General features: G+C 32.1%; 4 protein-coding genes across 5 annotated transcripts in view; 3 read left to right on the top strand and 1 right to left on the bottom strand.

Annotated features, from left to right (window-relative positions):
- The window catches only part of LOC144562064 (large ribosomal subunit protein eL42z/eL42y), a 78648-nt gene that overhangs the window by 5030 nt on the left and 54647 nt on the right, over positions 1-18971 (bottom strand). The gene's annotated exons all lie outside the window — the stretch shown is intronic.
- On the top strand, positions 173-12589 carry LOC144561531 (large ribosomal subunit protein uL11z). Of its 2 annotated transcripts, XM_078310500.1 has the most exons (3): positions 173-480; positions 1997-2263; positions 12459-12589. In XM_078310500.1, exons 1-3 carry the CDS (start codon positions 268-270, stop codon positions 12477-12479), a joined length of 501 nt encoding a protein of 166 aa, XP_078166626.1. In that variant the 5' UTR covers positions 173-267; the 3' UTR covers positions 12480-12589. The 2 variants fall into 2 exon arrangements, with proteins under 2 accessions (XP_078166626.1, XP_078166625.1); XM_078310499.1 differs by lacking the exon at positions 12459-12589 and having other exon boundaries at positions 179-480; positions 1997-2445.
- Positions 7336-18773, top strand: LOC144561530 (putative aquaporin PIP2-2). The gene is made up of 5 exons (XM_078310498.1): positions 7336-7746; positions 8112-8407; positions 8969-9109; positions 9536-9732; positions 18598-18773. Exons 1-4 carry the CDS (start codon positions 7443-7445, stop codon positions 9650-9652), a joined length of 858 nt encoding a protein of 285 aa, XP_078166624.1. The 5' UTR covers positions 7336-7442; the 3' UTR covers positions 9653-9732; positions 18598-18773.
- Positions 16293-18773, top strand: LOC144561529 (putative aquaporin PIP2-2). The gene is made up of 4 exons (XM_078310497.1): positions 16293-16680; positions 17001-17296; positions 17835-17975; positions 18397-18773. Exons 1-4 carry the CDS (start codon positions 16377-16379, stop codon positions 18511-18513), a joined length of 858 nt encoding a protein of 285 aa, XP_078166623.1. The 5' UTR covers positions 16293-16376; the 3' UTR covers positions 18514-18773.

Raw genomic sequence — 18971 nt, 5'->3', positions numbered from 1 at the left:
CCAAATTTCTCATATTTTTATGGGTACACTGAAAATTTTCTCTAAAAAATAATGCAACCTTTTAAATTTAGAGAATCGTCTGCACAAACCGAATCTCAAGACAGATCGTACGTCTCTGACAAGTTATTGGACCTAATTCGGTCCTGTGCTCATTGGACCGTCTCCTCTTGGAAAAAAGTATACCTTAGAAACACTCTCCAGTCTCCTCTCCCTTATTCAGCGGCGCCACTAAACCCTACATTGAACCCTAGATCAACAGCCGTCGCCATGCCTCCAAAGTTAGACCCGAGTCAGGTCGTCGACGTCTTCGTCAGGGTCACCGGCGGCGAAGTTGGAGCTGCGTCCTCTCTCGCGCCGAAGATCGGTCCGCTCGGTCTATCACCAAAGAAGATCGGAGAGGATATCGCTAAGGAGACAGCCAAGGACTGGAAGGGGTTACGCGTCACTGTCAAGCTCACCGTCCAAAATCGCCAGGCTAAGGTTCTCGATCTAGATTTAAACTATGTCGACATGTTATTTCTTATACTTTGGTTGGTTCTGTTTCAATGTATTGTTGGCAGCTCAGCTCTTTGGATCTGTCATATCTTTGTATGGTTTCTATCTGATGGATACAAGCTTTGAATCTCTCTAGGTTATAGGTTATGATATTGTTAGTCATTTTGTCAGGGGTAGTATATCTAATATTACAATAATTCCAATGCCCTGTATGAATTCCTGGAACAAAAATCTATACAATTGGAATAGAGGAAAAATGAGCAAAAGTGGAATTTGGAATAGGCTTCAATTCCTCACTATTCCGGTCGTGTTCAGCTGATGGTGGAAGAGTGGAAGAGGGGAAGAGTGTAGGTAAATGAGCCAAATCCATCTCTTGAAAAATGTTAATTCCTCTATTCCACCTTTTCTATGGGATAAGGAATTGGCTCATGGAGGAATAGAGGAGGGACCCAAATGTAAAAAGCAGGGTTTTGATTACAAGAGTTCAAACCCAATTCTACTATTCCCAATTCTCCAATTCCACTCGCTTCTCCTCTTGTTCGGCATGAATACAACCTCTTTTCAACTCTATTCCTCTATTCCACTCTTCCCGAACGGGTATATAATGAGTCCACAATTTTTGTATCTTTAGTGTTATACTTTGTCCTGAATATGGAAGCAACTGCCTACTATGCTGGTGATTGTGTTTTTGTCTCTAGTGTATTGTTGTAGGCAAAGCTTGTCTGTTGAATAGGATGCCAACATTGCTGCATTTTAGTACAGAACAGTTAGTCTATATTGCATTAGTTTCAGAATGCAAGTCAGACATGCATTTGGATTTTATGTTTCATAATTCTTTTGATGCTCTGAATGTATCTAGTTAGAATTATTGTTGTTCTGTTAACAGCGGTTGTGCGGTCCTTCACCATATAAAGTGATTTTTGGTAGTCAGAATTGTTAGAACCTGCTGGTCTGTTAGGCTGTGAACTCATTGACCATATGAAGTTTTAGTTAGTTAGAAACTAAAAATCATTAGGACCTGGTTGACTGTTAAACAGAGGTTGTGAACTCATTCATCATTTTATTACATGATTTTTGTTAGTTAGAATTATTAGAACTTGCTGGTCTATTAAAAAGTGATTGTGAGCTCATTCACAATATATAGTGATTTTTGTTAAATTAGAACCTGCTAGTCTGCTAAATAACAGTCCTGTACCAATTTTACATCACAAATTGATTTTTTGTGTCACTAATTGTAATTTGTGCTATGGTAGACACTTTCTCATGTGCTAAAATCTCAATGTTTGAAACTATATTCAGAGCACCGAGTTTATTATGTAATAAGCTGACACTTTGGCAATTCAAGTTTCCTACATAAATGATTCAGGAAGTGGTTAGAAATTCCATGTTTAGTTAGGAGTGGTACACTTATCATACTTTGTGTTTTGTTCAATAGAGGCAACTTCCAATAATTTGATTAACAACACCAGATGCCAACTAATATAAATTGATAATCAACCAGGTCACTGTGGTCCCCTCTGCTGCTGCTTTGGTGATTAAGGCACTAAAAGAGCCCGAAAGAGATAGGAAAAAGACGAAAAATATTAAACACAATGGCAACATCTCTCTTGATGACGTCATTGAGATCGCTCGTATCATGAGGTCACGCTCCATGGCTAAGGACCTCACCGGTACTGTAAAGGAAATCCTTGGTACCTGTGTATCTGTGGGTTGTACTGTAGATGGAAAGGACCCAAAGGACCTTCAAACTGAGATAGATGATGGAGAGGTTGAAATCCCATCTGCTTAAATCTTTTCATTTAGTCCGTTAGTAGAGAGGATTTTGTTTGATCCAAGTTGTTTTGTCAGTAGCTTTTGCATGATCCGAGAAAATTTTGGACATATTAGAGATTTTGTCAAAATGGAGAATATGGCTCTAATTTATAAGGTTTTTAATTTTTTTTGTTGAGATATATTTTTCTTCTTTGGATTGTCTATTTGTTGAACTGTTGATTTGTCATCTTGAATTTTTTTTGCCACTTGCATGTTAATGATGTAGCTTTAGCTTAGGTTTTTGGACATTTGTGATATGTTTTTCTTTCTCATTTTAAGTGGCCTGAGTTTTGTCAGTTGCACTGTTTTTTTTCTTCTTTTATTTAATATGAACTCCCCTGTATCAGTTGTGCCAAATTGAAATTAATTTTTTAGTTTGTAACAGTACTAAGGGAAAAACTTGATGCATGAAAATGTAGTTGTGTAAAGCAATCATGAATACATGTGGAATGCATGTACATACTACTAATATGATGTGTCATATGTTTGGCGTGTTTGTTTTATTTGATATATACTAGTGAATTACTTCTCAGTAAATATGAAAATTAATGATTTATTTATGAACTTTTTTGATAGGATGTTGGAGAAAATTAAATATAAAATTCAAAATTATATAATATTGATATCTATATATTTTAAATCAATAATTATAAAATAACATATCTAATAAAAAAATGATTTAGCATAGTAGGCAAAAAAATTAGAATTTACTAATAATTTAATGAAATTAAATTTGCTGAGCCTAAGTTGATTTTTGTTCTCTCTTTTATTCTAAATTGATCAAGTATTTGAGTCGCCATATCACTAACTCAGACGACTCTTAAAGCTTTTACCGCATCTTTTTCTTTGGTGGTTTTTGTCACCAAAGAAGTTATTCTCATTAACCAGTGGTATCCACCTGCTTTGAAAAGAAAAAAAAAACGATTTGCAACTCTCGATTCATTTAATAAATACATCATTCATCCTTCTGCCGTAACTACACAAAATCAATTTGCATGTTTTAGGTTTTTAGTTTGTGCTATATAATTTTCAAATTATTTATATTATTGGAAATTGATGTTGGTTTTAAAAAACAACAACTAAGAACTACAACTTTATCTCAAGTAATGTGATATTTTCTTTTTATAAATTGAAATTTTCAGAAATTATACGGACAAAAGTGAATATTTTAGATGAAGTACCAAATTCATTCTTTTTATATATACTAAGACATATTAATTATTTCACATAAATTACATCTTAGAAATATTTTTGTTTAGCATATTTTTAAATATATGGAGTAGGTTAAGTTTCAAAACTAGATGATTCTTAACCGAACCTGCTAATCTATTTGATCTCTCTATTTTCAGCAAACTTTTCTTTTTAAAAAGAAAGTTCAAACAAAAACTTATTGGAGTGGATAATTTTGCATTTATAGAACTTTACAAAATGTCGTCACTGTTAGACATCAAATATAAATTTCCTTCGAAACTCCATAAATATATATATTAAAATTTCTCTACATAAAGACATCACCTAACGCAGCACATACAATTGTTCATTGTGTTCTAGTCTTTTAATTTGTGTCATAAAAATATATGAATGATTTTAGCTGGATTTATTTCTAGTTCGCAAACTCTTAGTTTGAATAATCTAATGCAACTATTAGGTAATAAATTAAACTTTCCCTTTATAATTTTTTAGAATTTGCACAAACAAAGAATGAACTTTCTAGATGGAGGGACAAATTCATGATTCTCCAATGTAGTAATGTATTGTAATTATTTAACATAAATAAAATATTATGGATAATTTTTGTTAAACTACTTTTTTTTCTACGAGATATGTTAAGGTATGAAACTAGATGGTTCTTTGTCAAAGTAGTTATTTTATTTATTTTAGCTCTTCAGCTAAAGGTTTTTCTTTATTATATATTTCAAACAAAATTCGTTCGTCTGTCATAATTCAAATATAAAATTCTCTCTATCCTTTACAAATATTTATCAAAATTGTTTTTTTACATGAAACTGAGTTGCTGATCTAATTTGAGCACAACAGTTGTCTAATTATCAATTAACAAAGAAATGGGCTTTTCTGATAAGAGGCGATCAAATTTGTGTTTGCAAGAGGGTTCAATGTTAGCCGTGGATTGGTTTTTTTACAACACTATTGGAAGCCCACTTGCTTAAAGATTTAGAAACTTTCTCTAGGTTATGAAGGATTCAAGTGAAAACTTATTTTAATTTTCTTTGCAAGTAACTTGATACAACACAAACTTATTTCAAGTTGCAATCTACACTTAACCAAGAAAATTCAATTAAATAGTTGTTTCTTTATAATTAATTAATTATTAATATTTAGGAATAGAAGTAGATTAATTTTAGTTTATCTTCAATTCTATAAATTATCTCAAAATCCAACAAATGCCAAGCCAATGGAATCAGACGCGGTCCGATGTGTTTTGAACCAAATTCAGTCTGATATTCTGTCAGAGCCCTCTGATTCCAATCAATATTAGTACAAACAACTTTAAAATTTATGCAGAACAAGTGTGTATGAATCTTGATACAACTCCGATTGAATATCAAACCGAATTTGATCGATTTCATTATTTTTTGCAATGCCCCAATTCAAACACTTTGCTTTTGACATAAGTTGTGGATATCGCTCATATCCTAACAACATAGAGTTCATAATTATTAGAGGCAAACCAAACACTTTGTTATAGACAAAACAACACTTAATTAAAATAATTCCGCCAACCTTTCCAGAGACTTCCACAGCTGCTGAGCGCACAAGACCGCCAAATTTTTTGGAGCCACTTTAATTTACACGTGTATTCCTCTAATTTGATGGTCGGTCCTGTTGTTACATATTTATTTATGAGAAAAGGTAATGTCCTCCAGGCTACAGTCCTCCAAAATCCCCGTATATAAAAGCCTTTCTTTTTTAGCTTAGTTCTGACGCGTTTTTAACTGCCACAACTGCCATAATTTCAACTGCTATAATTTCAAGTACACTATGTATGTTTACAGAATTATATGTGTATGTTTATAGGATAATATGTGTATGTTTACAGGATAATATGTGTATGTTTACAGGATATTATGTGTATGTTCACAGAAATAAAATGTAATGCTTACAGAATTATATGTATATCAGTATATGTTTATAGGATAACATGTGTATGTTTACAGGATATTATGTGTATGTTCACAGAAGGTGGTCCCCAACAGCTGTCACGCGTTTTCAACAACTTTCACGCGTTTTTAACAGCTTTTTTAACAGCTTTCACGCGTTTTTATGTTTACAGGATTTGTTGAATTAGTTTACAGGATTTAGTATTGATGTTTACAGGATTTAGTATTGATGTTTACAGAATTAGTTGAAAATCTCCGGGGATTTTTGAGGGACTGGAGTTGGGGGACTGTTAGCTGCTTCCTTTATTTATTTATAATCCTACTGGCTGGTGTTAACCCAATGCGTCCTATCTGAATAAAATAAATCTTTTGATTAGCTTAGCTTATCTGTTTCCATTAATAGAATATAGCATTTATGTACTGCTATACGTTGCTCAGCCTAAAAGATATGGGACACACTACTGAACCAAAACAAAAGAACAAATATACTATGTCAATTCAAATTAATTGGAATGAATGAAAACTAGCTTGTATTGCATCTGTGTTGTAAAAAATGTCCATTTAGATCGATTAACCGGTTGAGTAATTGTTTGCGGTGATCAAATCGTTATAAATTTGTTTGACTAATCGACCGATTATTTCTGATTAATCGCTTGGCGGTACCCTGTCCGTCCGACAACCGCATACTGTTATTTACAACACTGGCTTGTACTACTGGAGTTGGGGAATTCACATCCGCTTAAATTCCAAACCGAATTTCAGAGACCATGCAATTCCATCCTGTCTTCTCTCTCTCTCCTCTTTCTCTCTGAAATATGGCTTGAAATTTCAGCCGATTCGGATGCGGAGTTGGATGGGAAAAGTTGAAGTTAGTTTACTTATTAAATAGCAAAGAAGTACGTAATTACTAATAATCTAAACATTACTAATATGAAAATCATCTTTTGATCTAATATTAGGCTCTGTTCGGCCGCGTTACTGTTCCCATGGGAAAAAAAAATTTAGCAGGAAAAAAAAATTCAGTTGAATTTTTTTTTCCCCACAAAAACAGTACTTTCGAGTTCAATTCTTGTGTCCATGCCCATTCTCAATTGGAGGCCAAACAGGCCCTTAAAGAACAACATTTTTTGTGTAAGAGATTATGTGTTTGAAATCTAAATAAAGATCTTTTATGAACATTAATTAGAAATTAAAAGACCAGACCTCTGTGTTTTTTCTCTCTCATTAAACATTATTCATGTTGAAGTAGAAATTAATGCTTATTTTTAATTAACAGAGGCATTCATATTTTTCAAGGAATTGAATCAATAGGGTCCAGATACGTTTGCCTATTCCGGACTCGAAGCTTCTTTCAATTTATTTATTTATTTATTTATTTATAAAGCATTATAAAAATATGTTTGTGGTTAAAATAATTATACCATTATGTTCTAATTTTTGTTTTGTTTTTGTCTGACCTTGCTTCTGATTTTTCATTTCTTAATTTTCAGCTGAAATAAAAATAGTTTCGTATGCGTCTCCTATGCATCTAATTGTGTTAACTAAGTTAGACTCAGTTATCAAAATTAATACTTATCTTGATAGATTAATTTTTTAAGGAGGTGATCCAAATTCTCCATAAAAACTGTGACAGGATGCTTGAAAGCAACAAAGGACTGAAGGAGTGAGCTAATTAACTAATTAAGCGTCTAAGCCTAAAAACAACCAACAAAAAAAATATAAATATAACACAGTACCCTGTCATGCAAGAGCATTGATCATATCATTCGGCTTCAGAGTCGGTTAAGGGCGGCTAATTAAAATTTATGCAAGATTAAGTTGGAAATTAAAAAAGCAAAGCTTCCAACCAATTATTGCATCTGCCTCGCTTAATTCTCTTCCCATAAATACCCCTGCTTACTCCATTGCAACACCTCACTCAACAACACAGAGTGCTCCTGTTCTACTTCCAAAATAACACCTTATTATTCAAATCCATTCTAAATTTTTTGTTCTTTCTCTAGAAACAAAGAAGAAATGGCAAAAGATGTGGAAGCAGGTGAATACACCACCAAGGACTACACTGACCCGCCACCCGCCCCACTCATCGACATAGATGAAATAACAAAATGGTCTTTGTACAGAGCGGTAATAGCGGAGTTCGTTGCCACAATGCTATTTTTGTATGTTACCGTGGCAACTGTGATAGGGTACAAGCACCAGTCTGACCCTAATGTTAACCTGACTGATGCTGCATGCAGCGGTGTCGGTATTTTGGGTATTGCATGGGCCTTTGGTGGCATGATATTTATTCTGGTGTACTGCACTGCCGGCATTTCAGGTATATACAAAATTTTGAACTGTAATCCATCAATGAAGTATTCACACAAGAATAACCTTTCATGGATAAAAATTAAAAACCGTTAAGATCTTAGAGGGATATATGTTAAAAAAATCAACCAACAAATCACACATACAATTGAGAGAAAAATAGCACCAACAAATAAGATACTTAAGAAAAAACAATGGATAAAAAAAAATATGAATGGATTTAGGAAAAAAGAAGGGTCTTGATTTTCAAGCATAGTAAGCATGGAATAGCTAGTGATTTTTTGAAGGCGAAAGTAATTTCAATGTATTATTGAAAAAATTCTAATATATACAGAGAAATTAATATATAATTATCTTTACTTGACACACATACAGGAGGTCACATTAACCCAGCAGTGACATTTGGTTTGTTCCTGGCCCGAAAGGTGTCTCTGATCCGAGCTGTACTGTACATAATTGCACAATGTTTGGGTGCAATTTGTGGGGTTGGCCTCGTGAAGGGCTTCCAGAGTGCCTATTATGTTCGCTATGGCGGTGGTGCAAATGAACTGAGCTCTGGGTACTCACATGGTACCGGGCTAGCAGCAGAGATCATCGGTACATTTGTTCTTGTGTACACTGTTTTCTCTGCCACTGACCCCAAACGCAATGCCCGTGACTCACATATCCCGGTTAGTAGATCTTACTTTTGTTAAAATTAATCCTTTTCCATGCCCTTAGCATATGATTATTGATGCAACAATTTAATGTGTAAGTTGTTATTTTTTTTTGAGTAAATCTGTAATTTGTTAATTAGGTTTAATTCCTCAAAATATTTAAGCCATAAGGAAACACCTTGAAAGTATTTGCCAACATCATTAAGTAATAGTTTGAAAAAAGAAGCAATTAATCATGCTTTATGAAAGAGATAGTTTAATAAATGAGAAAGCTTCCAACACCAAAGACTTTGTGTCATTGGCGCATTAATTTTCTAAGCAAATTTAATTGTTTACTGCCAAAGAACTGTCTTATTAAACAAAGTGCAAAAGTAAAATATAGCTTCTTATAACCACAGAATTAAGATTGGTACTGATATGGACTTTTAGGTGTAATAAACATGATAATGTCAAGGAAAATGACAATTGTGAAGTGACCACCTCATCATAGTAAATTCCCATTTTTTTACTACATAATGAAAATTCTGCTACTGATAACTTAGCTAATATTTAGCCATGAACGCTCAAAATATACAGGTATTGGCTCCCCTTCCAATTGGATTTGCAGTATTCATGGTGCACCTTGCCACAATACCAATCACTGGTACCGGTATCAACCCTGCTCGGAGCTTCGGTGCAGCTGTGATCTATAACAAAGACAAGGCTTGGGATGATCACGTATGTTTTTTTTTCTTTTCTGTAAAACAGGGCAGAATATTTCAAAGAAAATTCATCTTATCTTGACATTATTTAAGCAATACAATATGGTGCATAGTCATTCAATTTTGACTGCAATTTTTTTTTTTTATTTATACCGAGAACAGTGATTGATGACAAATGCTTTGGCTATTCTACATGCAACTTAGCTAACCTACATGTCTAAAAACATCCCAACAATATTTAAAAAAGACAATTTAAAACCTTTTAAATTTTAAATACTATTGATAGTTGGTATCAGGCAGTATCATTTACCAGTAAATATATACCTATCTGCAACTCTTTAAACCATATATACCAGACTATACAATAGCATTGCTTTTGGCTGCTACCCTTTCTTTACACATAATCTAATTTCAATATCTCTTATTTATTTTTTTACTACAGTGGATTTTCTGGGTGGGGCCATTCATCGGTGCAGCAATAGCTGCTCTGTACCACCAATTTGTGCTGAGAGCCAGCGCAGCCAAGGCGACAGGGTCTTCTTACAGGAGCAACATGTAATTTGGCACTATAAATTTATCCCTATTATGCTCAAGGTGAAAACAAAGATGAGGTGCTTGTCAGGGAAGTGTACATAGAAGGTCTCCAGAGTGTGATGCATGGTTTATTTACGTTGTTTAAGCTTGTATCATGGTGTGTTTTTAATAAAGGCTGGGAATTGTTTTTGTTATTCCCATCCCTTCTTGGCTGTAGTCTTCACTGGTATTGTAAAGGAAATCCCAAGGATCCCAAGGATCTTCAAACTGAGATATATATATGATGGAGAGGTTGAAACTTGAAATTCCATCTGCTTGAAGTTACATTATCTTTTTCATTTAGTCTGTTGGAGAGTTAGGCTTTGTTTGAACAAAGTTGTTTTGTCGGTAGCTTTTGCATGATCTGAGAAAAATTTGGACAGATTAGAGATTGTGTTTTAAATTTCTTGTTGAGATATATTTTTCTTCTTTGAATTGTCTATATGTTGATGTGTTGTGTTGAATTTTTTTTCACTTGCATGTTAATAATGTAACTTTTAGCTTGAGGTTTTTAACATTTGTGATGTTTGTTTCATCTCATTTTAAGTGGCTTGAGTTTGGTCAGTTGCACTGTTTTTTCCTTTCTTTTATTTAATTTCAAATCCCTTGTATCAGTTGTACCAGTTGGAAATTATCTTGGGTAGTTTTTTATGTTTAAAATAGTACTAAGGGAAACCTAACTGTGACCATATCAAACCTACGATAAAAAAATGCATGGAAATGTAAAAGTTGTATAAAACAATGAAGAATACACATGGAATGCATGTAAATAGTACTATTAATATGATGTGTCATATGTTTGTTGTGTTCTATTATATATATATATTAGTGAATTACTTCTTACATTTCTTTAGTAAATATGAAACTAATGATTTATTTATGAACTTTTTCGATAAGATGTTGAAAAAAATTGAATATCAAATTAAAATTGGATAATATTGAAACAATTATATATTGTTTATATTAAGCTAATAATAACAAAAATAACTTATTTAAAATAAGAAAATTACCTAGCACAGTAAGTGAGAAGAATTAGATATGACCAATTTAATAAAATTCTAAACTCTAAATCAATTTTTGTTTCGTAGATTTATATTCAAATTGTCAGAATGTTTGAGCTGCTAGAAATTAAATGTTGTCTTTATAAATTTCAAAATTTTTACAAAAAAATTAGGGTAAATTTCGTCATAGGTCACTAAACTTTGTTATTTGTCACAAATAGGTCACTAAAGTTTGATTTGTCCATTTTTAGTCACTCAACTTTGTTATTTGTCTCAATCAAGTCTCTCTACACTTTTCCATCCAAAATGCTAACGGAATATGTTTATTCCGTTAGTATTTTGAATGTAATATGCTCATTATGTTAATATTTTGGATGGAATGAGTATATTCCGTTAATATTTTGGACGGAATGAGAATATTCCGTTAAGATTTTGAATGAAAAATTATAGAGTGATTTGATTGGAACAAATAACAAAGTTGAGTGACTAAAAATGGACAAATCAAACTTGAGTGACCAATTCGAGACAAATAACAAAGTTGAGTGACCTCCAGGGAAATTTACCCAAAAAATTATGAACCTTTTAGATAGAAGAACAAATTCATTTATTTAACATATATCAAGATTTGATACTTTTTGTTAAACAATATTATTTTTGTAAAAGATATGTTAAGTAGCACAAAATTAAATTGATTTTTTTACGAACCAAACATTTTTGTTTTCTTTATGTTTTAAACAAATATTTTTTTTGAAGCGGATATATTTTGCAATTACAAAACTTTACAAAATGCGTTCGGTTGTCATAATTCAAATATAAATTTCCTTCTATCCTTTACAAATTATTTTTTTAGATGAAACTGAGTTAGCTGATCTAGTTGAAGTACAACAGTAGTCTAATTTGGTGTTGTAAATAACAATATATGCGCTAGTTGGATAGATAGAATACCGTCAAATAATTATTTAAGAATAATTGATAGCAATCGGGTATAATCAGAAATAATTGACTAATTATTCGAAAAAAACCGTAACGATTTGATCACCGTCAACGACTAATTGGCAATTAATCGGCATGAATAAATGTTTTCTATAACACTGTTCTAATTACCAATCAACAAAGAAATGAGCTTAGTAAGAGGAGGTCAATGTTAGCCCTTCAAACACAGACTATTAGAAGCCCAGTTGCTCAATAAAGATTTAAAACTTTTTCTATGGTATGTTTTCAAGAGGGAGAGACTAGAGACTTTAACAGGGCAGTTTTAGATTCATGGAGCGCACGACTATGAAATCAAAATAGTGTTACCTATGATTCGTATGCTGCATAAAGCAAAAATTACACTGTTAAATCTTTACCAGATAAAACTTAGTTTAATTTTCTTTTCGAGTAAAAGCCTCTTTCCATGCTTTTACTTGATACAGGACTAACTTAATTCAAGTTGAAACCTACACCTAACCAAGAAAAATCAATAAAAAAATTCTCAAGAAAGAAAAATCAATAAAATAGTTGTTTCTTTATGAATTACTTAATTTTTTTATTTATAAGTACAAGACGATTAAATTTAATTTATCTCCAAAATTGTATAAATTCTCTCAAAATCCAAAAATTCGTCCAGCCAATTTACACATTTCATAATTTTTCCATGCCCCAATTCAAATAATTTGCTGTACTAGCAACATAGAATTCAAATACTTTGTTATTCCTATCCCTTCTTGGCTGTAGTCTGCGCTGGTATTGTAAAGGAAATACCAAGGATCTTCAAACAGAGATATATATATAGATATAGATGATGGAGAGGTTGAAATTCCATCTGCTTGAACTTACATTATCTTTTTCATTTAGTCTGTTGGGAGAGTTAGGTTTTGTTTGATCAAAGTTGTTTTGTCAGTAGATTTTGCATGATCTGAGAAAAAATCGGACATATTAGAGATTTTGTGGCTTTAATTTATAAGGTTTTTAAATTTTTTGTTGAGATATATTTTTCTTCTTTGAATTGTCTCTCTCTCTCTATATATATATATATGTTGATGAATTGTTGATGTGTTGTCTTGAAAGTTTGTTTGGTCACTTGCATGTTAATAATGTAGCTTTAGCTTGAGGTTTTTTGACATTTGTGATGTGTGTTTCATCTCATTTTAAGTGGCCTGAGTTTTGTCAGTTGCACTTTTTTTTTATTATTTAATATGAAATCTCAGTGTATCAGTGTATCAGTTGTACCAATTTGAAATTAGCTTGGGTAGTTTTTTAGTTTGTAACAGTATTTAGGGAAACTTAATTGTGACCATATTAAACCTAAGATGAAAAATGCATGCAAATTTAAAAGTTTTATAAAACAATGATGAATACACATGGAATGCAAGTAAATACTTTTAATATGATGTGTCATATGTTTGCTGTGTTGAGTGTGTTCTATTTGATATATATTAGTGAATTATTTCTTACATTTCTTAAGTATGAAATTAATGATTTATTTATAAAGTTTTTTGATAAGATGTTAGAGAAAATTTAATATAAAATTAAAATTGCAGAATATTGAAACAATTATATATTATTTATATTAATCAAATAATGACAAAATTAGCTTATATGAGAGAACAAAATCATCCACAGTAGGTAAACAACTTATTATTTACTAATTTAATAAAATTCTAGTTTCTAAGTCAACTTTTGTTTCACGGGAACGGATAAAATGCATAAAGCGCTGCATTGTTAACTCATGCAACGAAATACAACTCTATATCCCTCCAATAAACACTACACTTTTTTTTGTCACCACTTAAACTCTATTTGATTTATTTAGATTTTTAATTTGTGTTATATAGTTATGGAAACTTCATGCAACAAATATTAATTATAGTTTTTTTTTAAGATTTACGTTAAAAAATATAATTATGTAAAAGGAAAATTATGAAATAGATTAAGAATCTATATGTATAAGATTTGTGCTCTATATATAAGACTTAATTAAATTAATGAAATTATTTTTTTCTCAATTTTTTCTTTTAATTATTATTACAAATTGGTATGAGGCCTTATAAAACAAAACACAACTGATAAGCACAACTTTGTCTCAAATAATGTGATAAAAATATATTATAAATTGAAAATTTTAAAATTGCGCGAACAAAAATGGATCTTTTAGATGGAGTGACAAATTAATTATTTTATATATAATAATAAATTTTAATTATATCGCATAAATTAGATCTTATAAATATTTTTGTGTAGCAATTTTTCTTATATATCAAGTAGGTTAAGTTACGAAACTACATGGTTCTTAACCAAACCGGCTATTCTATTTGAGCTCTCTATTTTCAGCAAACTATTAAAAAAAAAAAATCTTAATGGAGTGAAGATAATTTTGCAATTATTGAACTTTATAAAATGTTGCCAGCTATCAAAAATCAAATATAAGTTTTTTCGAAACTCCACAAATATATTTTCAAAATTGCTTTTTGCAGAAGACATCCCAACATAGAACATACAATTGTTCATTGAGTTCTAGTCTTTGAATTTGTGTCATATATATTTATGAATGATTTTAGGTCAATGTAAGCCCTGAATTGGGTTTTCACAAGTCACAACACGGACCATTAGAAGCCCAGTTGCTTAATAAATTAGAAACTTTTCTATGGCATGAAAGTTTTAAGGGGTAAAGATTTTAACATAATAGTTTGAGTAAAGCCAGCGTGTGACATGCTCACCAAGAAAGTTTGGTGAGCATAACTCCAAAAGTATATCGGATCGACGTCAAATGTCAAATCCAAACCGTTGAAATTCATGTACTTCATGAGTGATGCATATACATGCAAAATTTTGAAAGTTTTGAGTTTATTTGCTACACGGTCAAGTGGTCAAAGAAATAATAAAAATTGAATATATAAAATAACTTATAATAAAATGTTCATTTCTTTGACCACTTGACCGTGTAGCAAATAAACTCGAAACTTTCAAAATTTTGCATATATATGCATCACTCATGAAGTACATGGATTTCAACGGTTTGGATTTGACATTTGACGTCGATCCGATATACTTTTGGAGTTATGCTCACCAAACTTTCTTGGTGAGCATGTCACACGCTAGCTTTACTCTAATAGTTTTGACTTCATGCAGTGCACATACTATAGAATCAAAACAACGTTGTATTTGATTCATACACTGCGTGAAGTCAAAGTTACTCTGTTAAATTTTTTACATTTCAGAAAAAGAGAGCTTATTGTAATGACCAACTTATTTAAAGTTGCAATCTTCGCCTAACCAAGAAAAATTAATCAAATAGTTGTTTCTTTATTAGTTTTTTTTATTAATTAGGAGCACAAGAAGATTTATTTTAATTTATCTCCAAAATTCTATAAATTCTCTCAAAATCCAAAAAATCGTCCAGCCAATAAATTTACATATTTCATAATTTTTCCATGCTCCAATTCAAATATTTTGCTGTACTAGCAACACAGAGTTCATAATTATTAGAGGCAAACCAAACACTATGTTATAAACAAAACAACAATTAATTAAAATAATTGCGCCAACCTTTCCAGAGACTTCTACAGCTGCTGAGCGCACAACACCGCCATTTTTTTTGGAGCCACTTAATTTACACATGGTTTTCTCTAATTTGATGGTCGGTCCTGTTGTTACATATTTATTTATAATCTACTGGCTAGTGTTAACCCAAAGCGTTCTATCTGAATAAAAAAAAGATGGTTTGATTAGCTTATCTGTTTCCATTAATAGAATATAGCATGTATGTACCAGTATACCTTGCTCAGCCTAAAATATGGGACACGCTACTGAACCAAAACAAAAGAACAAATATACTGTCATTAAATTGGATGAAAATTATCAGCTTTTGCTACTGGTGTTGGGTCGGAAAAGTTGCGGCCAGTTTACTTATCAAATAGCAAAGAAGCACATAAATCTAAACATTATTCATGTTATAGTAGAAATTAATGCTTTATCTTTTTTAAATAACAAAATATTCAGATTTCTCTTTTTTTAATATTCAGCTGAAACTACTTAATTAGTTTCATGTATAATATTTGTTTGATGAGATTAGAACTCAAGTCCTCACAACCACATAATAAAATTCAAACTACTGAAGTACAAGCACCCTTTTAATATTTTGTGAGGAAAACTGAACTATATAAAAACTTAAAAATAAATAAAATTCAATTCAATTTAATATATATATATATATATATAATTAAAATTTTAAAATCATAAGTGTAGCTGAGCATTCAAATAAGCTGTTGTAGATCCGCCCTAATGCATCTCTACGCATTGTGTTAATTAATTATGTTAAACTAAGTTATCAAAACTAATACTTATCTTGATTGATTATTTTTTGAGGTGATCAAAATTCTCCATAAAAAATGTGGAAAGATGCTTGAAAGCAACATAGGAGTGAGCTAAGTAAGCCTAAAAACAAAAAAAAATACAAAACAGTGGCCACTCATGCAAGAGCATTGATCAAATCATTAGGCTTCAGAGTCGGTTAGGGGCGGCTAATTAAAATTTATGAAGGATTAAGTTGTAAATTAAAAAAAGCATAGCACCAGGTCCCACCAATTATTGCATCTGCCTTACTTCTCTTCCCATAAATACCCCTGCCTACTCCCTTGCAACACCTCACTCAACAACACAGAGCTCCTGTTCTACTTCCAAAATCACACCTAAAAGTTTTGGTCTTTCTCTAGAAAAAAAGAAGAAGAAATGGCAAAAGATGTGGAAGCAGGTGAATACATCACCAAGGACTACACCGACCCACCACCGGCCCCACTCATCGACATAGACGAAATAACAAAATGGTCTTTGTACAGAGCGGTAATAGCAGAGTTCGTTGCTACAATGCTATTTTTGTACGTTACCGTGGCAACTGTGATCGGGTACAAGCACCAGTCTGACCCGAATGTTAACACGACTGATGCCGCATGCAGCGGTGTCGGTATTTTGGGTATTGCATGGGCCTTTGGTGGCATGATCTTTATTCTGGTGTACTGCACCGCCGGCATTTCAGGTATATACAAAATTTTGAACTATAATCCATCAATGGAGTACTCACACAAGTATGACCTTTCATGGATAAATTAAAAAAAAAAAATCAACAAACAAATCACACATACAAATGGGAGAAAAATGGCACCAATAAATAAGATACTTAAGAAATAACAATGGAAAAAAATATATAAATCAATTTAGAAAAAAAGGGCTTTTATCTTTCAAGCTTAGTAACCATGGAATAGCTAGTGATTAGTAATTTCATTTTCTATTATTGAAAAAATTATAATATATACAGAGAAACTAATATATAATTATCATTACTTGACACACATACAGGAGGTCACATTAACCCAGCAGTGACTTTCGGTTTGTTCCTGGCCCGAAAGGTGTCTCTGATCCGAGCTGTACTCTACATTATTGCACAATGTTTGGGTGCAATTTGCGGGGTTGGCCTCGTGAAGGGCTTCCAGAGTGCCTATTACGTTCGCTATGGAGGTGGTGCAAATGAATTGAGCTCTGGGTACTCACATGGTACCGGGCTAGCAGCAGAGATCATCGGTACATTTGTTCTTGTATACACTGTTTTCTCTGCCACTGACCCCAAACGCAATGCCCGTGACTCACATATCCCGGTTAGTAGATCTTACTTTAGTTAAAATTAATCCTTTTTCATGCCCTTAGCATATGATTATTAATGGTGCAACAATTTAATGTGTAATTTGTTAAATTTTTTTCAGTAAATGTGTAATTTGTTAATTAGGTTTAATTCTTCAAACATATAAGCCATAAGGGACAATGTGTCAACATCATTAAGTAATAGGTTGAAAAAAGAAGCAACTAATTATATACTATGAAAGAGATAGTTTAATAAATGAGAAATCTTCCAATACCAAAGACTGTGTCATTGGCGCATTAATTTTCCAAGCAAATTTAATTGTTTACTGTCAAAGAACTGTCTTATTAAACAAAGTGCAAAAGTAAAACATAGCTTCTTATAACCACAGAATTAAGATTGGTACTGATATGGACTTTTAGGTGTAATAAAAACATGCTAATGTCAAGGAAAATGACCACCTCATGAGAATAACTTCCCCTTTTTTTACTACAAAATGAAAATTTTGCTACCGATAACTTAGCTAATATTTAGCCATGAACGCTCAAAATATACAGGTGTTGGCTCCCCTTCCAATCGGATTTGCAGTATTCATGGTGCACCTTGCCACAATACCAATCACTGGTACCGGTATCAACCCTGCTCGGAGCTTCGGTGCGGCTGTGATCTACAACAAAGACAAGGCTTGGGATGATCATGTAAGCCTTTTTCTTTTCTAACTTCAATTTCTTTCTCTAAAACAGGGCAGAATATTTCATAGAAAATTCATCTTATCTTGACATTATCTGAGCAATACAATATGTTGCATAGTGCTTACTGACCCTAAAAAAAAAATATGTTGCTTAGAGTATTTCATATTTGACTGCAATGCTTTTAGTTATATTTTTATGGAGGACAGTGATTGATGACAAATGCTCTAACAAAATCCCAACAATATTTAAAAGAAAAGTTATGATTTTTACCCCTCAGGCAATTTAAAATCTTTCAAATTTTTACCAGTAATATATGCCTATCTACAACTTTTTAAACCATATATAGCAGACTATACATTAGCATTGCTTTTGGCAGCTACCTTTCCTTCACACACAATCGGATTTCAATATTTTTTTTTCACTACAGTGGATTTTCTGGGTGGGACCGTTCATCGGTGCGGCAATAGCTGCTCTGTACCACCAATTTGTGCTGAGAGCCAGCGCAGCTAAGGCCGCAGGGTCTTCATACAGGAGCAACATGTAATTTCGCACTTTAAATTTATCACTATTTCCCTGAAGGGGAAAAAAAAAAAAGATGAGGTACTTCTCATGGAATTGTACATAGAAGGTCTCCAGAAGTGTGATGCATGGTTTCTCTATTGGATTTGCATGTTTTATTTTCTTTGTTTAAGCTTGCTTGTATCATGGTGCGTTTTAATCAAGGCTGGGGATTGTTTTTGTTATTCCCATCCCTTCTTGGCTGTAATCTGCACTGGATTCAAAATAATAAAATATGTTATTTGGCTAAAGGATTTTTATATTCTACTTCTTTTAAATTTCTCAATTTGCTTTTTTTTTTTTTTTTTTTTTATTTTTTATTTTTTTTTATTTCCTTTCTATTGAAAAAGGTTAGTACCGTGCTCTAAAATTATCTCATTAAGAGAGTGTTTGGTTCGCACTGTAAATTATTTCAGAGAATAGAGGAATATATTTCATAAAATA

The sequence above is a fragment of the Carex rostrata genome, chromosome 11 (assembly GCF_964058835.1).
Source record: "Carex rostrata chromosome 11, lpCarRost1.2, whole genome shotgun sequence".
Lineage (NCBI taxonomy): Eukaryota > Viridiplantae > Streptophyta > Magnoliopsida > Poales > Cyperaceae > Carex > Carex rostrata.
The sequence above is the reverse complement of the archived record's forward strand: the minus strand, read 5'-3'. Positions and strand labels throughout refer to the sequence as shown.